The 23,221-nt window shown below is 42.4% G+C and overlaps 1 protein-coding gene across 6 annotated transcripts in view; it reads left to right on the forward strand.

Annotated features, from left to right (window-relative positions):
* CHCHD6 (coiled-coil-helix-coiled-coil-helix domain containing 6) overlaps window positions 1-23,221 on the forward strand; it is a 203,195-nt gene that overhangs the window by 123,797 nt on the left and 56,177 nt on the right. For 3 of the 6 annotated variants that reach the window (XM_083721796.1, XM_083721795.1, XM_083721798.1), the window contains one exon: window positions 9,130-9,265. The exons of the other annotated variants lie outside the window; for them this stretch is intronic. In XM_083721796.1, the coding sequence (XP_083577922.1) occupies window positions 9,130-9,265 (136 nt within the window). The remainder of the gene's footprint in view (window positions 1-9,129; window positions 9,266-23,221) is intronic. 6 annotated transcript variants of the gene reach the window in all.

Genomic DNA, 23,221 nt, shown 5'->3' on the forward strand with positions numbered 1-23,221 from the left:
TAGCACTGATGTGACTGCTCACTCCATTCCTCCTTACAAACATGTGCATCATATTCCTATTTAGTACTCTGCCCAAAATATGTGGTGGTGTTCCCTTTAGTTTGTGGCTTGTTAACTTGATGCATCATCCAGTGTACCTTGGCCTCTGTCATGTGTGCCTTCCCAGACACAAGTGCCAAAGTAGGCTATTGGCAATGAAAGCTTAAGCCTCAACCAAACAGTTAGTCTTCAGGATGTCTCTGCCATTTGTCTCCTTGCTTGCTATATTGTTTTTCTTCTCTGCTTTGTGGAATTTTAGCCAACTTCCTTCTGTGATTCAGACTGTTCTCTCAAACAACAAGTTTCTGACTCACTCCTATTTGACTTCCAATGTAGTTTGAGTCCATATTGTTGCTAACTTTAGGTCTCTCATCTTTGCTAGTCAGCCTTAGGAACTTACTGTTTTTGGCTTAAATAATATGTGATGCTTGTAGACCTGTAGAGAGATTCTGTTAATGCTGTTATGGCATAGAAATAAATAAGCTTCAGTTTTCTTTTCCTCTTAAGAATATAAGAATGTAGGAACCCTGCCAGTTTTGAACTGCTGCATGAATGTCTATAGATAGGAATTTTAATTCTGTGTCAAAATGAAAATAAAGACTTTCTTGTAGCATTCAGCTTTGCTTTTATACCAACAGTGATTGCTAATGGACTCTTTTTGCCCAGTTGGGAGACTCTTGGGAAGAAGGGTACTGACACACTTCTATCTTTAACTTTGCATAATGAGGAACAAAAGGTTCGTCTGCTCTATAGCCTTTGTCAAGTATTATGACAAGGTCCATTGCAGTCTCTACATTAAATTAGTGCTGAATCAAGAAGAGCTGTGAATCAAGTTTCTCTTTGAGGCTTTCTTTTTGCAACAGCTGCTGAATTTTTTACTTCCCCATTTACACTTAGCTTCCAGGTGATGCAGTCTCTTGGGAAGATATGAAAAGAGCACATTTCTAAACAGAGTTTACCTGCAGAGTTGTCTCTACCATGGAACATCAAAGTGTCTCTGAGATGCTATATACTATGCAGTGTTCTTCAACCTTGGGTCCCCAGATGTTTTTGGACTACAAGCCCACCATGTAAGTTACCTTAGCCAGTGGTCAGGAATGATGGGAGTTGTGGTTCAATAACATGTGGGGACCTGAGTTGAGAAACACTAGCATAGAGCATTCACTGTTTTGCTGTCAGAATTGCCAGTGATAAGCAGTTCATGGAAACAGTTTGGATTGTCTTCTATCTTGTCTTGCATCCAGCTAAATATTTTATGAGCCTTGTTTATAGGGCTTCACCTGCAACCTGATTTCAGTGTTAGACTCAGCCCTAGAACACTTATGTAGTCATAATGAAAGAAAGCCACCTCATCTTTTTTACCACTTAAGGCAGCATCACACTGATAACACTTCTGCCATGTGCTGGGAAACAGTTTGCCAGCTTCACTTGTAGTATGCAACAAATGCATATGTCTATTTTGTCACATGTGTGTGGCAGATTTTTTACCAATAATCACGCTAGTTTCACCAAATGACAAGCTAGACTCATTGGCATTTGTCATGCATTGACAGTTGATACTTTTTTCCCTACCTCTAAAAGGTATTGTGTAAGAAATGCTATGGACCAGCAGGGCCCAGTGATTGAACAAAGGGATGGGGATAGAGAGAAGGTTGCCCCCTTCCCCAACAATGCCCAGTTGGAAATACCAGAAAGCTTCCATCTAAATGCACTCAAATGGTGAAGAAGACTTTTCTCAGTTGATTGTTCCCACAGACTTCCAAAAGGCATCACTCCTATCTTGTGCACGATCTCATTACTTAATACATAATTTGTTAACCAAAACCTGGTTTTTCGTTCATTGGGTTTCCTTGTTCCTGCATATGATGTCCTTAGTTGTCCTTCACTCTGAGTGTTTATATCTTAGTACAGACGCAAGTGGCGCTGTGGGTTAAAGCCTCAGTGCCTAGGACTTGCCGATCGAAAGGTCGGCGGTTCGAATCCCTGCGGCGGGGTGCGCTCCCGCTGCTCGGTCCCAGCGCCTGCCAACCTAGCAGTTCGAAAGCACCTCCGGGTGCAAGTAGATAAATAGGGACCGCTTACCAGTGGGAAGGTAAACGGCGTTTCCGTGTGCGGCTCTGGCTCGCCAGAGCAGCGATGTCACGCTGGCCACGTGACCCGGAAGTGTCTCCGGACAGCGCTGGCCCCTGGCCTCTTAAGTGAGATGGGCGCACAACCCCAGAGTCTGTCAAGACTGGCCCGTACGGGCAGGGGTACCTTTACCTTTACCTTTTACAGAATCAAGGAATTGAATGACTGGGCCCCTGAAAATCCATTAACCTTTAGGTCCCTCAGTTGATTATTTTGCTTTACTTGAAGAACACTGTGAAGCCCTTGTCCAGTTTCAAAGTCCAGTGTCTCCCAAGGGACATCTAGACCTACATTCTAGAGCTGGCACCTACATATTTTGAAATTCATACAGAACTTCTGACATCTTTTCTGAACAACAAAAATGTCTTTGGAAAAATATTGGCTTTGGAAACAGTTCAGAAAACAGGCGCTGATTTATTGATCATTTGTAACTCGCTACTTCTCTCTTCACCCATATGTATGAACAACACTTGCTGCAGCTCCTGCTGTGCTGAAAGACTGAGAGATGTGGGTGCTTTTGCCATGAGGTATTAGGGTACAATGCTTTCCCTTCAGAGCCCTGCTTAACTGCAGCACATGCAGTTCTAGTTTATGATTAGTTATGCTGCAAGTAGGGGGGGGAAGTATGTGACACTACATATGAAAACCAAGTTTCCAGCCTCTTTTCTTACAAGTGCAAGTTATGGTACAGTGGTACCTCAGGTTAAGTACTTAATTCGTTCCGGAGGTCCATTCATAACCTGAAACTGTTCTTAACTTGAAGCACCACTTTAGCTAACGGGGCCTTCCCCTGCCACCATGCAATTTCTGTTCTCATCCTGAAGCAAAGTTCTTAACCCGGGGTACTATTTCTGGGTTAGCGGAGTCTGTAACCTGAACCGTATGTAACCCGAGGTACCACTGTATTTAGGTCAATGGAGATTGAGTTCCATTTATCAGGTATACAGTTAGTGCAGTTTACAGAAGGGAGAGCTCTGACTGTGTGGCAAGAGTATGTACAACAAGGGCATGCACTAAGGCATTATTAAATCTCTGCCTGTGTAAGACCCCCTTTTGCATACCACAGAGCATAACCTCCCAGTGCTGAGCAATCCCACCCATAATGTTTGCCACCCCATGGCTTGTGCTCATCACAGGAGTTCCCTTCCTTGGAGATGTGTCAAAACACTGCATCCTTCAGCCACAATTAACAGCACTTCTGTGGGCTGTCCTCTACGAATGTAAATTTAAAAAAGCCCTTGCTAAGTGTTCTTTCAGTCTAGCCCTCCTTTGTGCTGAACACTCTTGGGCTTTTATTCCTGATGGAGCTGGCACTTCTCTCCTCCCCCTCCCCACCCTGTCTCCTATGCCCAAATCCAAGATTTCTTTTCCATAGCAAGCAGCCTGCCAAGCACAATTGGCAGAATTTCTGGCAAGCAACTGTTGCTCTGTCTTGTGGCTGCAGCTTGGCTCCTCTTCTTGTAAAACGTGGTTGCCACAAATTAGTTTTAGCCAGAAATTGCAAATACAGGCTGCCTCTGTGTATGTTGGGATGAAGCGACATGTTCTTGATTGATAGAACCATCTGACTAGCACTTCCAAATATGCAGTGGTTGGGAATTGATTGTGAAGATTCTTGCTTTCACTTCCAAGGTGCTTTGTGCTACCTCCCCGCATTTTAAATCTATGCAGCAAGACAAATCTGAGAAAAATGAATGCAGACCTTTGCTAGACTCGCCATTACCTGTCCCCACTAAGCATTCAGGAGAGGGTTAAAAAAGAGAGAGAACCTCTTCTGAGCAACTACATTGGCCCTGACTAAGATGAATGTCTAATTCACTCCCACCGTCCTTACTGCTGCCAGTAATAAAAAGCTTGCTTCACATATTCACCCCACTGCAGACGTTTCTCTTAAATTAAATATCAGGAGGACATATAATAGCATGATTCCACGCCAAGCCAATATTATCAGATTGATGTCAGCAGTGATAATAGAAGAAGGATAAGTTGATGAGATTTCGTTTATTAAATAAAGGGAATGCGTGGAGAGAGGGAGGGAGGATTTCAGGATTTGGTAACTCGGTGTATCAAAATGCAGTGAGACCACTTTTTTGCTCTGTGCTTATCTCAAGGCGTGGCTGTCAGTAAGAAACCTGTAGATCCATGAAGGCACAACCTCTTCCTTATATTTAGTCACCTCTGCATCCTACTCTTCTGCCAAGGAGATCAATGTAGCATGCATGTGGTTGCCACTTTTTTATTCTTGCAACAGCTGAAAGAGTCAGATTAAGCAGAGAAAAAGCAACTTACCTCAGGTCCCACAGTGAACTTCATTGCTAAATGAACTATGTAGGTCTAAATCTACATTGTTGTTGTTCTTTACTTATGCCCCATCCATCTGACTGGGTTGCCCAAGCCATTCTGAGTGGCCACAGTGGCTCATGGTCCTATATTCCTTAAGGGCAATATAAAGCAATTACTAAATGAAGACTTAATATCTGTTTATAGAATGGCATTGCTCTGCTGAATAAAATAAAAGCAAAATCCTGATTTAGCTGACTTGGTAGCAGGAGGAAAGGAAGATTTTACCATTTAGGATCTCAATCTTTCTTTCTGCTTGATAGCAGAGAAGAAACAAAAGCAGCACCAGCAGAAACGCAGGTGACCTGCACTTCTGCTTCTGAAGCTTTGTAACGACCATTGGGATGAACAGAATGTGCCTGGTCTGACATGGATGTTTTACTTTTTCATGAGGAAATGCTAAATGGCTGGTCAGTCATTGGGTGGAAGGAAAATCCTGCCAAAAGCCCTTTCCCTTGAGAGCCATGGTGTGTGGGGCAAAAAGGTATTCCATCCAAAACTGATGTTTAGGATATCAGCATCAGTTATGACCGACACATGGATGCTGCTGCCAAGATGGCCTCCAAACAGGCAAGATGGGAGCTTGAGAAAGAGTGGTCTGTTGACAGATCTGAGTTATACAAAATGGAAGGATGTGTATTACTCAACCTTGGCAGGTGTTTTACCGGCTCCTGTTAAGGCACAAAGTAGTATAGCACATCTACACAACTAGCATCAGAATAGATTAGGTGGCTCGTTGGACAGGATATTGGATTAGGTGGTTCACTGGGCACCTCCCAACTCTGATTTTATTAAAACCACACAATACTTTAGTCAAAAGGAGCTCATGGTCCTTCATTACTACATAACAATGACAAGGTCTGTTTGCAACCAAAAGAAAAATGGTTTAGTAGCTTCCATACCTACGGAGGACAGAATGAAGCCACGAGTTTACATATGTCTGGCAGGTGAATGTTTGCTTGATTCTCTGATGAGTTGCGATCAGAAGGTGGAGGCACTACAGCAGGGAGATGTCAAGCTCAGGAACTGGAACAGTCCTTCATCCTTTTGCCATCACTGCCCTTATTACTGTGAAGTGGCTTAGATGTTGGAATACGTTGAATGTAGGAAGACTATGAGTCTCTCTCAACAACCTTAACTGCCATGTTCTATACAGAGTCTGCAAGACTCTACAGGAGACCAGAAAGGACAAACTAGAAACTTGCAAAGCAGAAACTCCCTTCATGACTGCAACAGATGTAAAGCTATCAGCATTACAGATCAAATATAACTTCCCCATAGATGTCCCCCTGCTGCATGTTGCAGTAGTAAGCTCTTAAGGCTGCAGAAGCACATGATGACTGAAGCAAGCGCTTGCATTCCAGTGCTGCTCTTCTTCCACTGCAACTTCTGCTAGCGTAGCTGAAAGTCCTCTCCTCTCCCTGTAACCCCCTGCACACCCTCAAAATCTCCTCCAGAAGTTTGGAGGACACTCTGGAATAGATGTTGAGGGTGCCTTGGAACAGGGAGAAATCCTGTTGCACAAAAGGAACTCAGCGCGTGTAGTGTTGGATACAATCCAAAGTCACTGCGATACAAAAGTCATAGTAAGCTAGGTAAGCCTTAAAAAAGACACTCCAGCTTTTAACTACTGTCTTAAGCATGGGTAGGCAAACTAGAGGCCGGATCCGGCCCAATCACCTTCTAAATCCGGCCTGCGGACAGTCCGGAAATCAGCATGTTTTTACATGAGTAGAATGTGTCCTGTATTTAAAATGCATCTCTGGGTTACTTGTGGGACATAGGAATTCGTTCATTCCCCACCCCCACCCCCCAAAAAAATAGTCCGGCCCCCCACCAGGTCTGAGGGACAGTGGACCAGTCCCCTGCTAAAAAAGTTTGCTGACCCCTGGCCTTAAGTTTCCAAGCACAAAATGTCAGAGGTGAAAGAGCTCTCAGAAGGAGAGAGGGCGGATAGGAGAGAGAGATTTACTTCTAGTTGAAGCTTATCTCTCTTGGATAACAGGCAGGTGAAGCCCAGGCTAAGAGCAAAAAAAGAACCATTTGTATCTTACAGATTATCAGGTTAGATCACAAATCAGATGGTTATAGAATAGGGGCAGTATCATTGACCTTGACATTAAACATCACATTCCCAGCTTCTCTTGAAGTTATAAAATGTTCTGCTAGATTTTTAAAACAAACTTTCTGAGTTAAAAACCTAATTTTAAGAGTCTTAACTTTCCCAATGAATTGAGGGATTTTGTGGTATTTCCTGACCTAGTTCTGTTTGGTATTGTTTCCAGGGGGCTCATTCGGATGATTAGAACGATATTAAAATTTCAGCGACAGAACAAAATGCCAACCTTATGAGTTTCTGAAGCTCCTTGTTAAGTTCTTTCCTGTTCCAAGGTTCTGGAAGGTATTTCATAGTATTTTATCCCTGTGGAAAAAGATGAGCTCCCTCCAGTTTTGGGGGGCTGCTGCTTAGGGGTGACCTCCCACCCACCTTACAGTTATGAGTTTGTTACTGTTCCTTTCCTAATGATCCCTACAATGGAATTCACTTTTTTTGCAGCTGCCACACTCTGGGATGACGTATTCATCAAGCTATCTACTATAATCCCAAGGTTTCATTCCTGGTCAGTCACCACCAGCTCAGACCCCATGAGCGTATATGTGAAATTAATATTTGTTTTGGCCCACCATGTCTCACTTTAGACTTGTTTCCACTGAATTACACTTACCATTTTGCCGCCCATTCACTCGGTACGTCTACACCTCAGCTTGTCCTGCTGCTTCCCCCCAGGAAAACCTGCTTTTTACCATTGAATCAGAGCAAACATTCAGCATTAAAGAGTGGGTTTTCTCAGGGAAAGTGGCAGGATCCGTGCTTTCTAGGTGCAGGACAAGTGAAGTGTGGACGAGCCGCCAGTTTGGAAAGGTCCTTTGGAGCTCTTTGCAATCTCTTTCTGTGTTAACAATCCTGAAAAATCTGGTATCTTCTGCAATCTTGGGCACTTTACTGTTAACCCTAACTCTAGATAGTTTGTGAATAAGTTTAAAAGCACATGTCCTAATATTGATGCTTGGGTGGGTCCACCTTCTGCATCCCTCTATTTGAAATGCATTGGTACCTCTGGTGTAGTGGTTAAGAGCGATAGTCTCGTAATCTGGGGAACCGGGTTCGCGTCTCCGCTCCTCCACATGCAGCTCCTGGGTGACCTTGGGCTAGTCACACTTCTTTGAAGTCTCTCAGCCCCACTCACCTCACAGAGTGTTTGTTGTGGGGAAGGAAGGGAAAGGAGAATGTTAGCCGCTTTGAGGCTCCTTAAAGGGAGTGAAAGGCGGGATATCAAATCCAAACTCTTCTTCTTCTTCTTAAGAACTTAATTCGTTCCGGAGGTCCGTTCTTAACCTGAAACTGTACTTAACCTGAGGTACTACTTTAGCTAATGGGGCCTGCCACTGCGCCACCACCGCGTGATTTCTGTTCTCATCCTGAAGAAAAGTTCTTAACCTGAGGTACTACTTCTGGGTTAGTAGAATCTGTAACCTGAAGCGTTTGTAACCCAAGGTACCACTGTACACTAATATCAACTGGATCACCTCCATCTATATTCTTGTTTATGGTCTCAAACGAGCTGTAATATGTCAACGAGACAGGACTTGCCATTGCAGAAGCTTTGCTGGCTGCTTCAGGGTTTTGTTTTTTAAGAAATATATTATTAAATAGTTATTTATACCCCACCTTTTTCCCTGACAGAGACTCAAGTCAGCTTACAGATAATACAGGAACAGGAAGACTTGTTCTTCTGTATGCGTGGTTGTTTTATATTTGACTAATCTTTCTGCTAGTTTTCTGTGACAGGCATTAAACTAACTGACCTGCAATTTCCTAACCACCACCCCCAGATCCCTTTTGAAAAAAAACATTGGCTACTGTCTAGGCCTCAGGTATGGAAGCTTACCTGAGGGACAAGTTACCTGTTTTTGTTAGATCAACAATTTCACCTTTGTGTTCTCTCTGCTGCTTATGATGTCGCATTGGGACAGTAGCATGGCCACTCAAGAATCTGACACCCTTTTGTATGATAGAATCTTTTGGGGGGGATTTTCTTATTTATCAAGGGGAAGGGATTAGCAATGTAAGTGTATGTGAACATATGAAGCTGCCTTATACTGAGTTGGACTACCAGTCCTTTCTAGCTTGGTAGCAGGTCTGTTCTGCCTGCTGCTTCTCTCTAGCCTAAGGTCTCTGGCAGAAGCCTTCCCAGTTCTAGAAAATTCTTTTAAACTGGAGATGCCGGGGACTGAGCCTGGGTCCTTCTCTGTTGCAAAGTATGTGCTCTGCCACTGAGCTATGGCCCTTCGGTAACCTGGTATGTATATGGAAGAGGAGGAAAAGACATGTTGCTCATCACTGCTATGGACATAGGCACTCCAGAGCTTGAAGCAGGGATCTCCAGGTCTGAAGCTAGGGCCTAGCCAGTGAGCCTGCTGCAGGTTAAAAAGAGGGAACTCTGGATTGTCCAGAGTGAGGCTGAACCAATGGCACTCGCATCACCAGCACCATTTTTTGGGTTGCACTGATGAGCTGGGACAGTCAATAAGGCTCTCTTTCTTTCTTTGTTCCTACAGGCGGAGAAACACACAACCTATATGTGCAAACCTTCAGGCAGCAATCCTGACATGCTACGGTGAAAACAAACACCAAGTCCTCAACTGTTCAGAGTTGGTCAAGGAGTATCAGCGTTGTGTTAGGCTAGCACAAAAGGTAACTACATTTTCCCTGCAAGATTCACTTTTACTCCAGGTGAATATTCTTTTCTCATTACTGGTGTGGGCATGGTCAATCAGAAGGCCTTTCCCCGAGCCATATCTTCCTGCAGCTCCAGGCACTGATAATTGGAGGGTTGATTTACATACTGGATATGGTTGCATACAAATTGAACCATAATTTAGAATAAATTATTGTTTAATATACAGGTATACTTTGCTTTCCCCCTATTCCTGCTTTTGCCCGGTGGGGGTGGGGTAGTAAACCCTGAGTCAGTTTTTCTGATGTGTTTGGACGAAGTAAACCACAAGCCCGGGTTAGTATGAGGTTTGTTTTGCTCTCGTTTCCTCCCTTGTGTGGTACAATCAGAAGTAGGAGAGGAGCAAAGCACTTGTGCACATTGAACCATAGTTTAAAATAAACTGGTTTAAGTGTTTCATGCAGACAACTGGGTCACTGTAGTCTTGACAATCACATGAAAGCTTGAGGTACTGAAAGTATTGGCTGTCACAGAGAACTGCTTTCATTCATGGAATAAGCTGCTGATAGCAAGCTTGTATTATTAATAGCTTCTGTACCACTCTGAAACTTAATAAGTCTTGTTCTGTCCATCCTTACAGTAGCCCTTTGAAGTAAATTAAGCCAAGAAGATACAGTCTTACTCGAGGCTACTCAGTGAGCTACACATTTGGTCTTTAATTTTGGCTTGGAACCAAAATCAGTACTTCATTTGCTGCTTAAAGTTATGACCTGTTCATTTGATAATTTCTACTTTGAATGGTTTGGGCAAACTGGCCAACATTTGATATAATTAAACCAGCTGCTATTGGGTTTTGCTTGGACTTGTGCATTCTTCAACATGTCCTTTATCTTCCAAACACAGTTTCCTTAAAAAATAATCATCATCATCATTAGAACGCAGCATTGTTTTCTGCATCAGCTTTGGTACTCCATAATTGTCTCTGTGTCTCCAAAGGGAATGGTGGTTTTTTTTTTTGCTGTTGCTGAGATAATAGGATATCCTTTAATAAAGACCAAATGGTTTGCTTCTTAGGATGATATGAGTTTCCAGTTATGCAACTTTGCCCACAGAGCCAACAACCTTCTGGTTTTATGAGGGAACTAGACATTAAATTAGGCATGGACTTATGCTGAAGACAACAGGCCATTGTCATGGGGGATTGATTTTAAATCAAGCTTTAAATCATGGCTTAAACTACCAAGCAAAAAGACCAATTTAAATTATCAGTTTAAATCAAATTTCCCATTTTGAAACTCATGCATTTTTAACTGGGGTATTTAACAATTAATACACATGGCAACCAAATGGAACTAGTAACATAAAGCCATGAAGCCACATGCCTGAATTATATCTGTTTATAGATGAGGTATTGTACACTTCCAAAGAGATCACATACTTGAAGACTATGCTTTTAATCCTATGCACCCTTATTGAAAATACATCTCGCTGAATAAAATGAAACTTGCTATCAAGTAATCATGCACAACATTGAGATCTACCTGGGGTTTAGAAGCAAGGCTATTGAGCAAAATAGTGTTTTTCCATGAGGTGGAATATCTATGTTGTTTGGTAAGTCACAAATATTAATATTTCAGAACTCAACACCTTCTGAATCTCTGGTATTTGGATGTAAAATTGGAATGCAATGGGTACAAGGAGGAATCACACCAATTCTAGTACCTGCTATGGCTTGCTAGCTTCTGACTTGCAGGATCAAGCTATAATATAAATCATTAATTAAAGAATCAGGATATCACATCACAGTTTGCTTCTAGTTTTTATTAGCCAAAGTTTAAAAACACAAAACTGGGACTTACATGTTGGCTTTAAGTTTGAATTTCATATTAAACCATTTAATTTTAAAGAAACATATGAAAGCTGAAATTTAAAAGAAAAGTATAATTTAATTTTTTTAAGTTATTGATTTTTAACCACCATGTCCCATGTCATGAGCTTCCCTTACTCCCCACATGCACAATATCACCCTGTGTTTGCCCTGATAATGTGTGCTTCACTGCTCCCACAATCAAATGATGTGGAGCAGGGTGGAGCAACATAGCAATTATGTCATGATGTGGGTAAGTGATATTACACTGTGAACAGGAGGACTGCTTATCATATATGGCAGGCATGGCCAAACCTGGCCCTCCAGATGTTTTGGGACTACAACTCCCATCATCCCTAGCTAACAGGACCAGTGGTCAGGGATGATGGGAATTGTAGTCCCAAAACAGCTGGAGGGCCGAGTTTGGCCATGCCTGATATAAGGTATGCTTAAACCATTGTTATAAAGAGCTGGTTTGTTAAGCTAGACAGAGTTTGTTCTGGACTAAGGTTCATTGTTCACATGTAACACTAAGCCAATATTCTTTAAAAGTGAAAACTAAACTTGGCAGAAGTCCTCCCAGCTGTACAGGAAGAGAAGAGGGGAGGCGATTCTAGTCCAATTTGTGCTTTAGTTCATTGAGGCCCAGTTACTAACATGACATGCAAAGATGGGCATTGGGTCCCAGAATTATTTTCAGTTATTTTCAGATGCCACAGGACTCCTTATCTTTTGGGAAATGGATTGCCTTTGCTAGCATTCTCGTGATACATGAACTTTGTCTCCTATGCATGGTGGTGTAACTGTCTTTTGGTTTTATATCCACAAACAACAAGGTAGGTGTCCTGATCTCACATCCTCCATTCCAGCACAGCTGAAAGATGCTTGCAGTGCTAGGCAGATACTGAAAGGTGCATGTGTTTTCCCAATGCAAAGATTAATTTCTCGGTCAGAAAAAAAATGCATATGATGTGATCCTGAGAGTAGATGTTTCAAAATTAGGCTGGAGGATTCAGTGTCTCAGTTCCAGTGCAGAGACACAGCCAAAGCAATCTTAATTCATATTCCCATATCAAATAGTCATAGTAAAAGCCTGGGATGGATTAGCCTGAAATCGACCTTATTTGGGGCACTTTGGAATGCATAGGCCAGGAGCACAGAATGTATCTCCCATAAGCATTACAATAATCTCAGGCTGGTGAAGGATTTAAAATATTCTGTGAAGTTTCCAGTGTGCAGGAGAAGAAAGGTTTAGAGCATAATCTGATTCGGTGTATGATGGCAGGCTGACCAGGCATTTCCTTGGATCCTGTCATGGATCATGGGACTTCAGCTTTACAAAGGAGAGACATGTACTTGCAGGCAGGTTCAGGTGATTTCGTTGGGGTGGGGGCAGTCACGAGACAGGGAGAGAGGCTCAGGGTGTCTGAAGAGAAGCTTTTTCCTTTCCATTAAATTTGTGAGAGGTGGGGGGAGCTGTATGCCTGATTTAAGTATAACATGAAGCAAACTGCCAACCAGCTCCCAGAAGAAGCCCCGACAGAAGGAGATGGGGAAATTGTCAGGATATATTAGCTCAAATGCTGTTGCAAGTCCTGGTGGATTTCCCCCCTTCCTGTTTACAAAGAAGGTCTTTGTATGTCTGCAAATCAGCAAGGTTAAGGCTGCCAGGGAAAGGGCTTTTCTCTGGTATCTTCTGAAGTCCCCAGCTCCCCAAACGTGTGCTTTTCTTTTTCTTCCATGACTTTAAAGTAAAGCAGGCTCTGCATTGCTGTTGAACAATCCTTTCCCCCCAAGCAGAACTCGCCTCATCCCTTGCCAAACCTCCGATATGCAAGCCGTCTCTCCTGTAAATCAGGCTTGTAGCCTCCCCCCACTTTCTCTTTTGGAAGTATATCTTTAGCAAATGCATTTACCAATACATCTTTATAGCACACAGTACAGGAGGAATGTGATTACCAAAGAAGACAGATTGCATTAAACTTCTGCATATTCGCAGGCTGCCGCTCCAACCCATTTGAGAAAGGGGGCTGGGAAGCTGCCAGCCAGCCTGAAGCCCCAACCTGACATTATTATAGAGTAAATTGGAAGCTGAGTGACTGGTAACAGCAGAGGGCACTGAAATATCCTATTAACTTGAAGGGAAAACACACACACACACATACACTTCAACTTCTAGGCTAGGCTAGTTCATGTACCATAAACCCTGCTGGAGCCCTCCCCACCCCACCTCCAACAAAACTAGTAGAAGGATGTTACATTGAAGGGCATTTCATATTGATTCACTATGGCAGGAAAGATGGCAGGAAAATCTTTTGTTGTTTTGGATTCTGTTTTTCCTCCCTTAGTGGCTACTATGGAGCAGGTAACTGGGTGAGATCAGATACATTCTTTTCAGGGATGCCACGAAAGACCACGAAATTCAGAGATGAACACACAACCTGCCATTTCAAGGAGCCAAAAATATGCCATGAATTCCTTCTTTTCTCCTACTATTCAGAAACTTGTGGCAGGTTTCCTGGGCCATCCTACCATCTGCGATGATAGGTTTGTGGGAAGCAAAATCTGTCAAGATGGCAGAAGGGAGAGGGAAGGAGAAGTAAAGGCAACAGTCCTATTCTAGTTCCTCTCCCTCCCCACTTTCACACACTCACCTTTAAACCGGCTTTAGCAATCTCTGCTGTGAGTGGGTGGATTTCAGTAGGAAGGGAGACTTAATCAGTGTCATCAAGAAGACAATTTTTCCCTCGTTTTGATTTAATTCAAATGGAGCTCAAAAATCCTGAGTGTTTTGTGGCATCTCCTACTGTTGTGGATTCAAATAATATTGTTTGAATATCATATTAGTGGTGGAAAAATACAATATGTTAATGCAATGTCTGTCTGTTCTATGTTGGATAATGTAACTCTAGTTTAAGTGAGTTTATTTATAGCATGGGTAGGCAAACTAAGGCCCGGGGGCCGAATTTGGCCCAGTCACCTTCTAAATCCGGCCCACGGTCAGTCCGAAAATCAGTGTGTTTTTACATGAGTAGAATGTGTGCTTTTATTTAAAACGCATCTCTGGGTTATTTGTGGGGCATAGGAATCTGTTCATTTCCCCCAAAAAATATGGTCCGGCCCCCCACCAAGTCTGAGGGACAGTGGACTGGCTCCCTGCTGAAAAAGTTTGCTGACCCCTGATCTAAAGGAATCTGAGCACATTGGGAGTGTCCCAGATTTATAGGCCAGGTGACAGTCTGGTCAGGAGAGGAGATGGTGGGGAAATGTTATAGGGTGATGACAATATAGAACTATTGAGCTTCTACTTTGTCCCAGTCTTCTCTCATGAGGGAAACTGTTCTTAATCTGGCAAAAATAAATAAATCAGATGGTGAAGGGAAGGAGTTGTAGTCATGACAGACAGAGTTGGTACAAGAGTACATGTCCTCTTAAAATGAATCCTAATTCTTCAGGGCCTGAAAAATTGCATTCTAGGATGTAAAGGAACTGGCATCTGTAATCTCAGAGCCTTTGTCTATAATTCTTGAAGAAGAAGAAGAAGGAAGAGTTTGGATTTGATATCCCGCTTTATCACTACCCGAAGGAGTCTCAAAGCAGCTAACATTCTCCTTTCCCTTCCTCCCCCACAACAAACACTCTGTGAGGTGAGTGGGGCTGAGAGACTTCAGAGAAGTGTGACTAGCCCAAGGTCACCCAGCAGCTGCATGTGGAGGAGCGGAGACGCGAACCCAGTTCCCCAGATTACGAGACTACCGCTCTTAACCACTATGCCACACTGGCTCTCTTGAGGACAGTGGAGTGCCATGCAGTTGGAGGGAAGCAAATGTTCCTGATTTCCAAAAAGGGGAAAACAAAATCCAGGCAACCACCAACTGTTCAGTTTGACAGCGATACTTGGAAAGTTTCTAGAACAGATCATTAAGCAATTTGTGCACATTTATGAAAAAGAATGGTTTTTAAAGTCATGCAAGATTACTTTAACTCCTTTTTTATTGATTTATTGCCTGGTAGAGTAGGGGAATGCTCTGGATATAGTATATCTTGATTTTAGCACAGCTTTCAACAAGGTCCCCAGTGATACTCTTTGTGACAAGTTGTTAAAAATATGATGCTACTGTTAGGTGGATTTGTAGCTGGTAGGTAGACAGTACCCAAACAGTGCTAATCAAGGCTTTTCAGAAAATTGCATAGATATGACCGTCTCTTCTGATATGCCCCGCGGAGGACCTTAAGGTCCATAAATAGCAACACTCCAGAGATCCCGAGCCCTAAGGAAGTCAGATTAGCCTCAACCAGGCCAGGGCCTTTTCAACACTGGCTCCAGCCTGGTGGAATGCTCTGTCTCATGAGACCAGGGCCCTGTGGGATCTGATTTCTTTCCGCACAGCCTGTAAGACAGAGTTGTTCCGCCTGGCCTTTGGCTTGGAATCAGCCTCCCCCTCTTTCCTTTTCCTTCTGTGATGGAACCCCTATTTGGGGACTTCCCTGGCTTTTTTCTGGCCCATGTAGGACCAGTCTGGATACTTGGCCTTGGTGAAGATTTGACATTTTCTCCCCCCAAACAGTTTTTCATCTGGGCTTCCACTGAAATGCGGCTGCATTTTAAGTTAATCAATTGTTTTTATACCTGTTGTTAGCCGCCCTGAGCCCGATCTTGGCTGGGGAAGGCGGGGTATAAATAAAAACATTATTTATTATTATTATTATTATTATTATTATTATTATTATTATTGAATGTCCTGGGCCCTGTATGTTTAACATCTCTATAAGTGACTTAGACAAAAGGCTTGAAGGGATGCTCAACATATTTACTAATGTGTGTGGAGTAGCTAACACATTAGGCAGGAAAATTATCCAAGGTTGTCTTGCCTGGATGAAGAACTGCATCAAAACTAACAACCTGAATTTCAACAGAGATAATTGTAAAATTCTACATTTGTCTAGGAAGAATCAGATGCACAAATAAATATTAAATGACCCTTGACATGATCACAGTACATGTAAAAAGAGGCTTTGTAAATCACAAGCTAAGCATGAGTCGGCAGCAAAAAGAGAGAGAGAGAGAGAGAGAGAGAGAGAGAGAGAGAGAGAGACACTAAGGCAATTCTAAATTACAGTAACAGAAATATGTTGTCCAGATTGTGAGATGTAATGGTATTACTCTTTGATTAGATCTTACCTGAAGTATATTGTCCAGGATGCTCACAATCTGAAACAATTTAGGGCCTAAGTATTTGATGAAGCACCTCCCTCCATGCCAGCCAACCTCAGCCATAAGATCAGCAGATGTTATGTATCAGTCATACATGTGGTCCCACCAATGTATGTATCTTTTTGTGTAGAGGCTTATCTGTAGTGGTGTCCCAACTAAGGAAATTTATTTCCTTGAAGGCAAAGATGGCAATGACTTCAAATTCTCAACATTCATTTCGGTCCATCACGACTACTCTACTATTCGCTGCAAATTATAGGCCTTTAGGATCTGGCAGTGTCCATAGGTGGACCTGCATGAGTCTGTGTCTTGGGACAAGGTTGTTTCTTACATTTTTTACAGTCCACTAGATGCAAGCCCAAGAACAAGGATTAAGTCAGCTGATTAAAAGAATAAACTAGTAGCATGGGCTCTGAAGGTAGCGGGAATGGCTTTGGTCTTCAGCTTAGTGATTCAATGGGATGGCCAAGTAAGTCCTTTAAACCTAAGGTGAACACCCAAAGAAACACTAATCCTGTTTGACATTATAAGTGTGGGAGAGTCTGGCTCAACTACAACACTATGTTTGAAAGGACTTGCTGTATCAGTTTTGATAGGGTGATGTATGGTTCCTGTAGATGTCATAGTAAGCTGGTTTGACCTTAGGGTGGAGAGTGGTAATGAAATCAGATAGGACAGAAATATGTAATGAAATCTGAAATCTATGTTTCATTTGGCTGTTTCTTAAGGAATCCAAATTTGCGAGTGTGAATATTGCCTCTTGCCCAAAGACAAGCAAATTACTTTCATGTGGAGAGTCAAATTCAGAGTTCCATTTAATCCAGTAACTTTAAAACTAACCACTTTATTTATGCAGAACAAAGTATATAGACTAGGGAATAGGAAACATCTGACCCTCCAAATATTGTTGGATTCCCACTCCCATCAGCTCCAGCCAGCATGGCCAGCAGTCAGGGATGAAAGGAGTTGGAATTCAGGAACATTTGGAGTGCTGCAGATTTGCCATCCATGTTGTAGGTTCTGTATGTAATGCAGAAGTTTTGTGCCCCTTCTCAACCCCTGGATATACTTCTTTCCTCCAGTCTGGCTTCATGTACATGCATTGGATTTAATATTGGATGGAGGTTAAATGTAAGGAGTGCACATTCCTAGACCCTATCCATTTCTTCATCCATCTATCCAATGTTTGGAGATGATCACAGTTCAAGACATGGAAGTGATGTAGGCTTGGAGGCAAGATGGGTATGATCCTGGTCCTTTATGGACATGGAGGTTCATGTGAATCAGGCTCATATTGCCCATTTCCATCTACTTCTAAGAACCTTGCCAAGAATATGAGCTTGCAGTTATCTTGTTGAATACAATTGCAGGGGGTTGGACTAAATGGCCCTTGGAGTCCCTTCCAACTCTACAATTCTGTGATTCTATAACTATCTCTACTAACTTCACTGTTTTGTTTGGGGTTTCTTTGTTGTTTGGGGGGTTTCTTTGTTGTCTTTGGGGTTTGGTTTCATATCTGCCGAATTTCAGACACAAGCACAAAAATTGCTGCTCTTAGGTCTAAATAAAAGCTGGGATAATAGTGCTGCTGTAGGAGGTGCTGCTTCTTTTGTAGCTTTTCAAATTATCTGTAGTTTATTGACTGCAAGATTTATCAGGAGTGTACCACAGCTTGTCGGCAATTAGGATAGAAAGTTGATGCTACAATCTTCCCCCCAGTATTTTCTTTCCTGCCAACGGGGGGCATCAGAATTTCACTTAATGTGTTCCTTGGATACCAAAAAAGGGAAATATGTGTGTCTAAGATAAATAATAAGTATACACTTCCTTCTCTCCCCATCCCCAAAACAGTGATGTGAGCTAGATGTGGCAATTGGAAGCCAGTGAATAAGGGAAAATAATATGGGTTTTATATACAATTTATAAATCCCCACATACCCATCTAATTTAGATGGTGTACATTTTGGGGCGAGAGATTCATCTCACTTTAACTAGCAGTTAGTACCTCCCCTCAATCTTGGTATAGGTTGGGATATAAATCATAATAAAGAATCAGCTAGCTGGCATTAATTGCAATTATATATCGAAGCCCATCAAATGATGTGAATACAAATTATTCTAATAGAAAATAATATTGACACACTGAAGGGTGATTTAAAATATTAAAATGTTAAGAAAAAGTAGATAAGGTATGTAAGATTTTATATATACACACTCATACACATTTACCCCATCATCCATAGTTCTTCTCTCATCCTGCACTCCCTGTCCTGTTGTTAAAAGGAACAGGATTTTTATCTGTGTTCATATTCTTAGACAACTTTCCTCTTGTTTATAAAGTTGAAGTAATTAAAAGTAGAGCTCTCAATAGCCAACATGTGAATAAACTCTTAACAATAGAGAACTGGATAGCCAAAGCCTTAATAGTTATCTCTTCACAAGCAGCCAAAGGTATACTAGTATGTAGCAGTTGGTCAGGCTTTTTGATCATTGCCAGTAAGTTGCTGTTAGGGCCTTCATGTTAGCACTAAACATTTTTGCAGATGAAATTTCTTCATCAGCTCTTTTTGTCCATTAAAGTTACCAGTGTGTTTTCCTCACATAGGGGAAATACGCATTTCCTCACATAGGCACGATGCAGATCTACCACTCCCAGTGTGGATCCAAGTATCTCTTTCTCCCTCAAGCATTGTTGGCATCCGCCTGCCTCAGAAGACAACTGAGTGCACCTCCAGGTATGCAGTCAAACTGCTGGACAATCACAGCGCCTGCTGTGGCTGCAGAGACGAGTAACATGTAGCTGTTGCCTCCTGCATTGCTTTTGCTGCGTTAGCAGCATTAAAGTGACCTTCCTGGGGCGCAATCCTAGACAGTGTGTATGGACGCCTTGGCCTGCCCAGAGGACAAGATGGCCTTGCTGATGTGGACCAAAGGAAAGCAGAGCAATACATGTGACATCAGCTTGGCTGCTGGAGGTGCTGAAAGGAGGTGCACAGGATGCAATCCAACCATTTTAGGAACTCCACTCTGGATTTGTGTAGGGTTTACTCTTTAGCCTTTTCTTCTCCCGAGGATTTCCCATAAGCCAGCAGGTACAGATTTTTCTTCAGGTTTTACACCCGAAGCCTTTCTCATGAATGAGTATAACTGCAAGGCAGCAGAGGTTTGGGATTAGAGCAGGCATAGGCAAACTTGACCCTCCAGATGTTTTGGGACTACAACTCCCATCATCCCTGACCACTGGTCCTGTTAGCTATGGATGATGGGAGTTGTAGTCCCAAAAATATCTGGAAGGCTGAGTTTGCTTATGCCCGGATTAGAGTTTTCCTTCTCCTACATGGGTTACCTTCCTAGGGTGACGAGCCCCATCTGCCCCTCACTTTCCTCTACAGGACATGCACAAACTACCTTCTTAACCATTTGACCCACTTGTTCTTGTCTGCTCAATCTGTTGGAGCCTGTCTTTGCAGGCAGGGGAAGTCCATAACTCACTGAGGGTTTGAGACCCAGTGGCTACCCTCACCTGGTTTGGCCGCTGTCCCGTGCTGATAGCTTCTAGGTGTCACAGGTGAGAGCCACAGGCATCCACAGATGCTTTCAATGTAAAGAAAACCACATTGGGAAATTCTGCTCACAATTTTCTGTTTGTCTCTGTTTGTGCCCTGAGGCTCCTGGAAACATCCTCTGCCAGTGTTGCCATGCGTTAAGCAGGTCCTGTTAAAATAAGATGACACAGAGAAAGCACCTCTCCAAACACTGTTCCCTCTTGCTGTTATTCTCTTGTCTGTGTTTTCAACACCCTCAGTACTCATACCTTTTGGATGCTGTGCATTCTTCCTCTCCTGAGATACGATGCACACCTCACTAGCTTTTATTTAACAGGAGTGAAAAGCCACCGCCCCTTCTCTTGAATCTACCACTTGTGAGTAAAACATCATACAGTATTATCACAGGATTTGGGGTAGTACCTTACAAGTTTGGATGGGGCAGGTGTGTGGTTTAGAATACTCCTTTAGCATATGCTCCCGAGACATGAGTCCATCTATGTAAATATGGATCCATTCAAGGGCTCAATCCCTACCCCTCTGTGTTCCACCTTTTGTAATGAGGAAAGAGTCAATAAGGTTTGTAATATGACTTCATTGGCAGTCACTTTTATCTTGTTTGGATTTCTCCCTGTGTTGACCAGAATGCATATAGCTAATTTAGTGCTTGTAATATGTAATATTTAAATGCAACCTTTTTAAAGCCATACATGAGAAACACCCACACTGTGCAAAAAAGATAGTTAATTTCAGAATAATAAGCCCAGATTGTTGATAAAAGCTCTTGGAGTTCTGCTCTGAAAATCGCAAATTCTGTAACCAAAGCCCCAAATAGGCTTTCTATTGAATTATGCAAATTGGGCAGTCTTGAATAGATTTTGTTGCAATTTGTATGCTTGCATAATTTGCACAGCTGCAGTTTTGTTTTAAAATTTTGTGACTTTCTGTTCTGTCAGACTAAGGAAGACTCTGCAGAATAAATCTCTCTGGAAGTGGTTTAAAATAAAAGCATTACTCTACCTCTTGGACCTGAAGCTGTCTATCAAAGACCATCATTCCACCAACGCCCTTCCTCCTTTCTCTGACTGTAACAAAATGTAACAGCAAGAACCATGCAAAAGTATGCTTGTGTGCCTGCCATCTCTCAAATAAAATCCCAATGCTCACTAAATAGAAACTGCCAACTACTTGGTTAGCATTGAAAAATTATTTATTAATATGTTATATTTATATGCCACATTTTCCTCCAACAAGATAAGGAGATATGAGCAAGTAGATAGAAGTAGCAAGTTGCTATCAATATTGTCCCCACATAAGATTTATATAAGTTTATAATCGGAATCCAAAGCCACCTGTCTGGGCTGAGTCACAGGGACTGAATTGTCAACATCAGAGCCTGACCACCCAACCATCTATTTCACTCTCTGAGGAAATGACTATTCCAACCAATGTTATGAATTTTCGCTCTGAAATCACATTCCTCAAGATGAATCTAGTAAGACTCAAAAATAGCAACTGTTAAATAGCTGGTTAGTACAGTAGAACAACTCACAGACATTTATTACTGTATAATGTCAACACACTCTGGCAACTTTGACTCTCCTTCAGATCTTGCACATTTTTTACCTTGGCTTTTGCTTGTTCTTGATGCCTGCCATATAAGATTTTTAAGTTCATCTCGACTACTGATCACACTTTTGATTTTAATTGCGCTGTAGATTTTGCTATATGGAGAAAACATTACAGGGTAGGAAAAGGCATGATAACCTAGTTTAGCTCATGATGTTTGATTGCTTGTGTGTCTCTTTCAGTGCATGTGTGTTTTGTGCACCAGCTCTGGACTGGAAGGGTATATTTCAGTGAAGCTTCCTTGTCTAAGTCTGTGCGTTGAAATAGACTACACGCATGTGTCATCATCAAATCTGATACTTTACTCAGTGTTCTTACAATTAGATTGGTTTCCTCATAGAAAATACCACAGCTGAATCACCTTGTCTCTAACAAAAACACAGTGGATCTCTTAAAGTTCTGTGGCCCTCCAGATGTTGTTGGATGACAACTTTTATCATCACTAACCATTGGCCATGCTGGCTTGGGCTGAAGGGACACAATTAGAAGCAAACAACCTCTGGAGGGCCACAGATTCCCCAGCTCTGCCATAAAGGAACTGAGCAGCTTCATGAGTTTGGAAGGTTTTTAGAAGATTTTGGGTCAATAAGGAAACAGCAAGTCTGGCCTGTTGGTTATAAATCAACTCTGGGAGCTGGCTATGCCAGGTCATAGTCATGCTGTTTGTCCTTCTAGACCTCTGACTGGCAGTGGCACGTCAGACAGAGGGAGTCTCACATCATCTGCTATCTGGGGTCCTTTTACCTTGAGATGCTGGGGATTGAACCTGGATCCTTCAGTATGGAAAGGTTCCTTTGGGAAGTTTCCAGCATACTATTTGCTCCTCACACGCTGGCTTTCGGAAGTTCGCTTGTAGATAATGAATTTTGGCATACCCTGTTTGCATGTGTTTGTTAAGAGGATCATATAAAAAAGTAAGCAAAACACGATACATTAAAAAATGGTCCTCCTTTCCTAGGGCAATTTGTTTTGGAGCACCATCTACCCATAGGGTTGACCTTATTGCTGCTGGGTAGGTACTGCAATATGATTATTTAGATGAACTTTGCTGTCAGCTTTCTGTGGATTCTTAAGTTGTTGAGTTTCCCCCCCTCTCCTCCTTCCGCCCTATATTTGGGCAAACGTTGTGGTGATAACACTATTGGAGGAGTTTATGACTCAATAAATGCCCCCCCCCCCCACAAGGGAATGAGTGAAGAGGCCGCAAGCAGCAAGCAGCTGCTGTTTATTTAGTCATAAACACTGAGGAGAGCATTACTGGATTAACTGTACCCAGGCGTTCTCCTGGCCTGTTTATTTGCAGAGGTGAAAATAATCCACATTGTGCTTCTAATTCTAAAGGATGGAGAGCTGGGGATGGGTTATTGTTTAATTCTTGAAGGCAGAGACTCCTAGGTCCTAAGCATCTCCGATCAGTCCATACGCAAAAGCTTTTTATATGCCCTGATGTTCATCGATGGATAAACGAAAAATATGGAGCTGCCTGGAAGGACATAAACTGCCATCTTAATATATGAGGCATGTCCAAGAGTAAAATGCTGGCCTACTTAAAATGGAAATGGCTGCTGCATTCATGAAGCTGGAGGCATGAGTTCTTCATTTTCTTCTCTATTGCTAAGCTTTGCAGAGGCCTAGTGTTTCCATAACCCAGCATAGCAATATTATTAACCTGTCCAAACAAATGCTCTGCAAATGCATTGCACAATCCATGTGGAGC

This window comes from Podarcis gaigeae, assembly GCF_964106915.1.
Source record: "Podarcis gaigeae genome assembly, chromosome: 2".
In the NCBI taxonomy this organism is placed as follows: Eukaryota; Metazoa; Chordata; class Lepidosauria; order Squamata; family Lacertidae; genus Podarcis; species Podarcis gaigeae.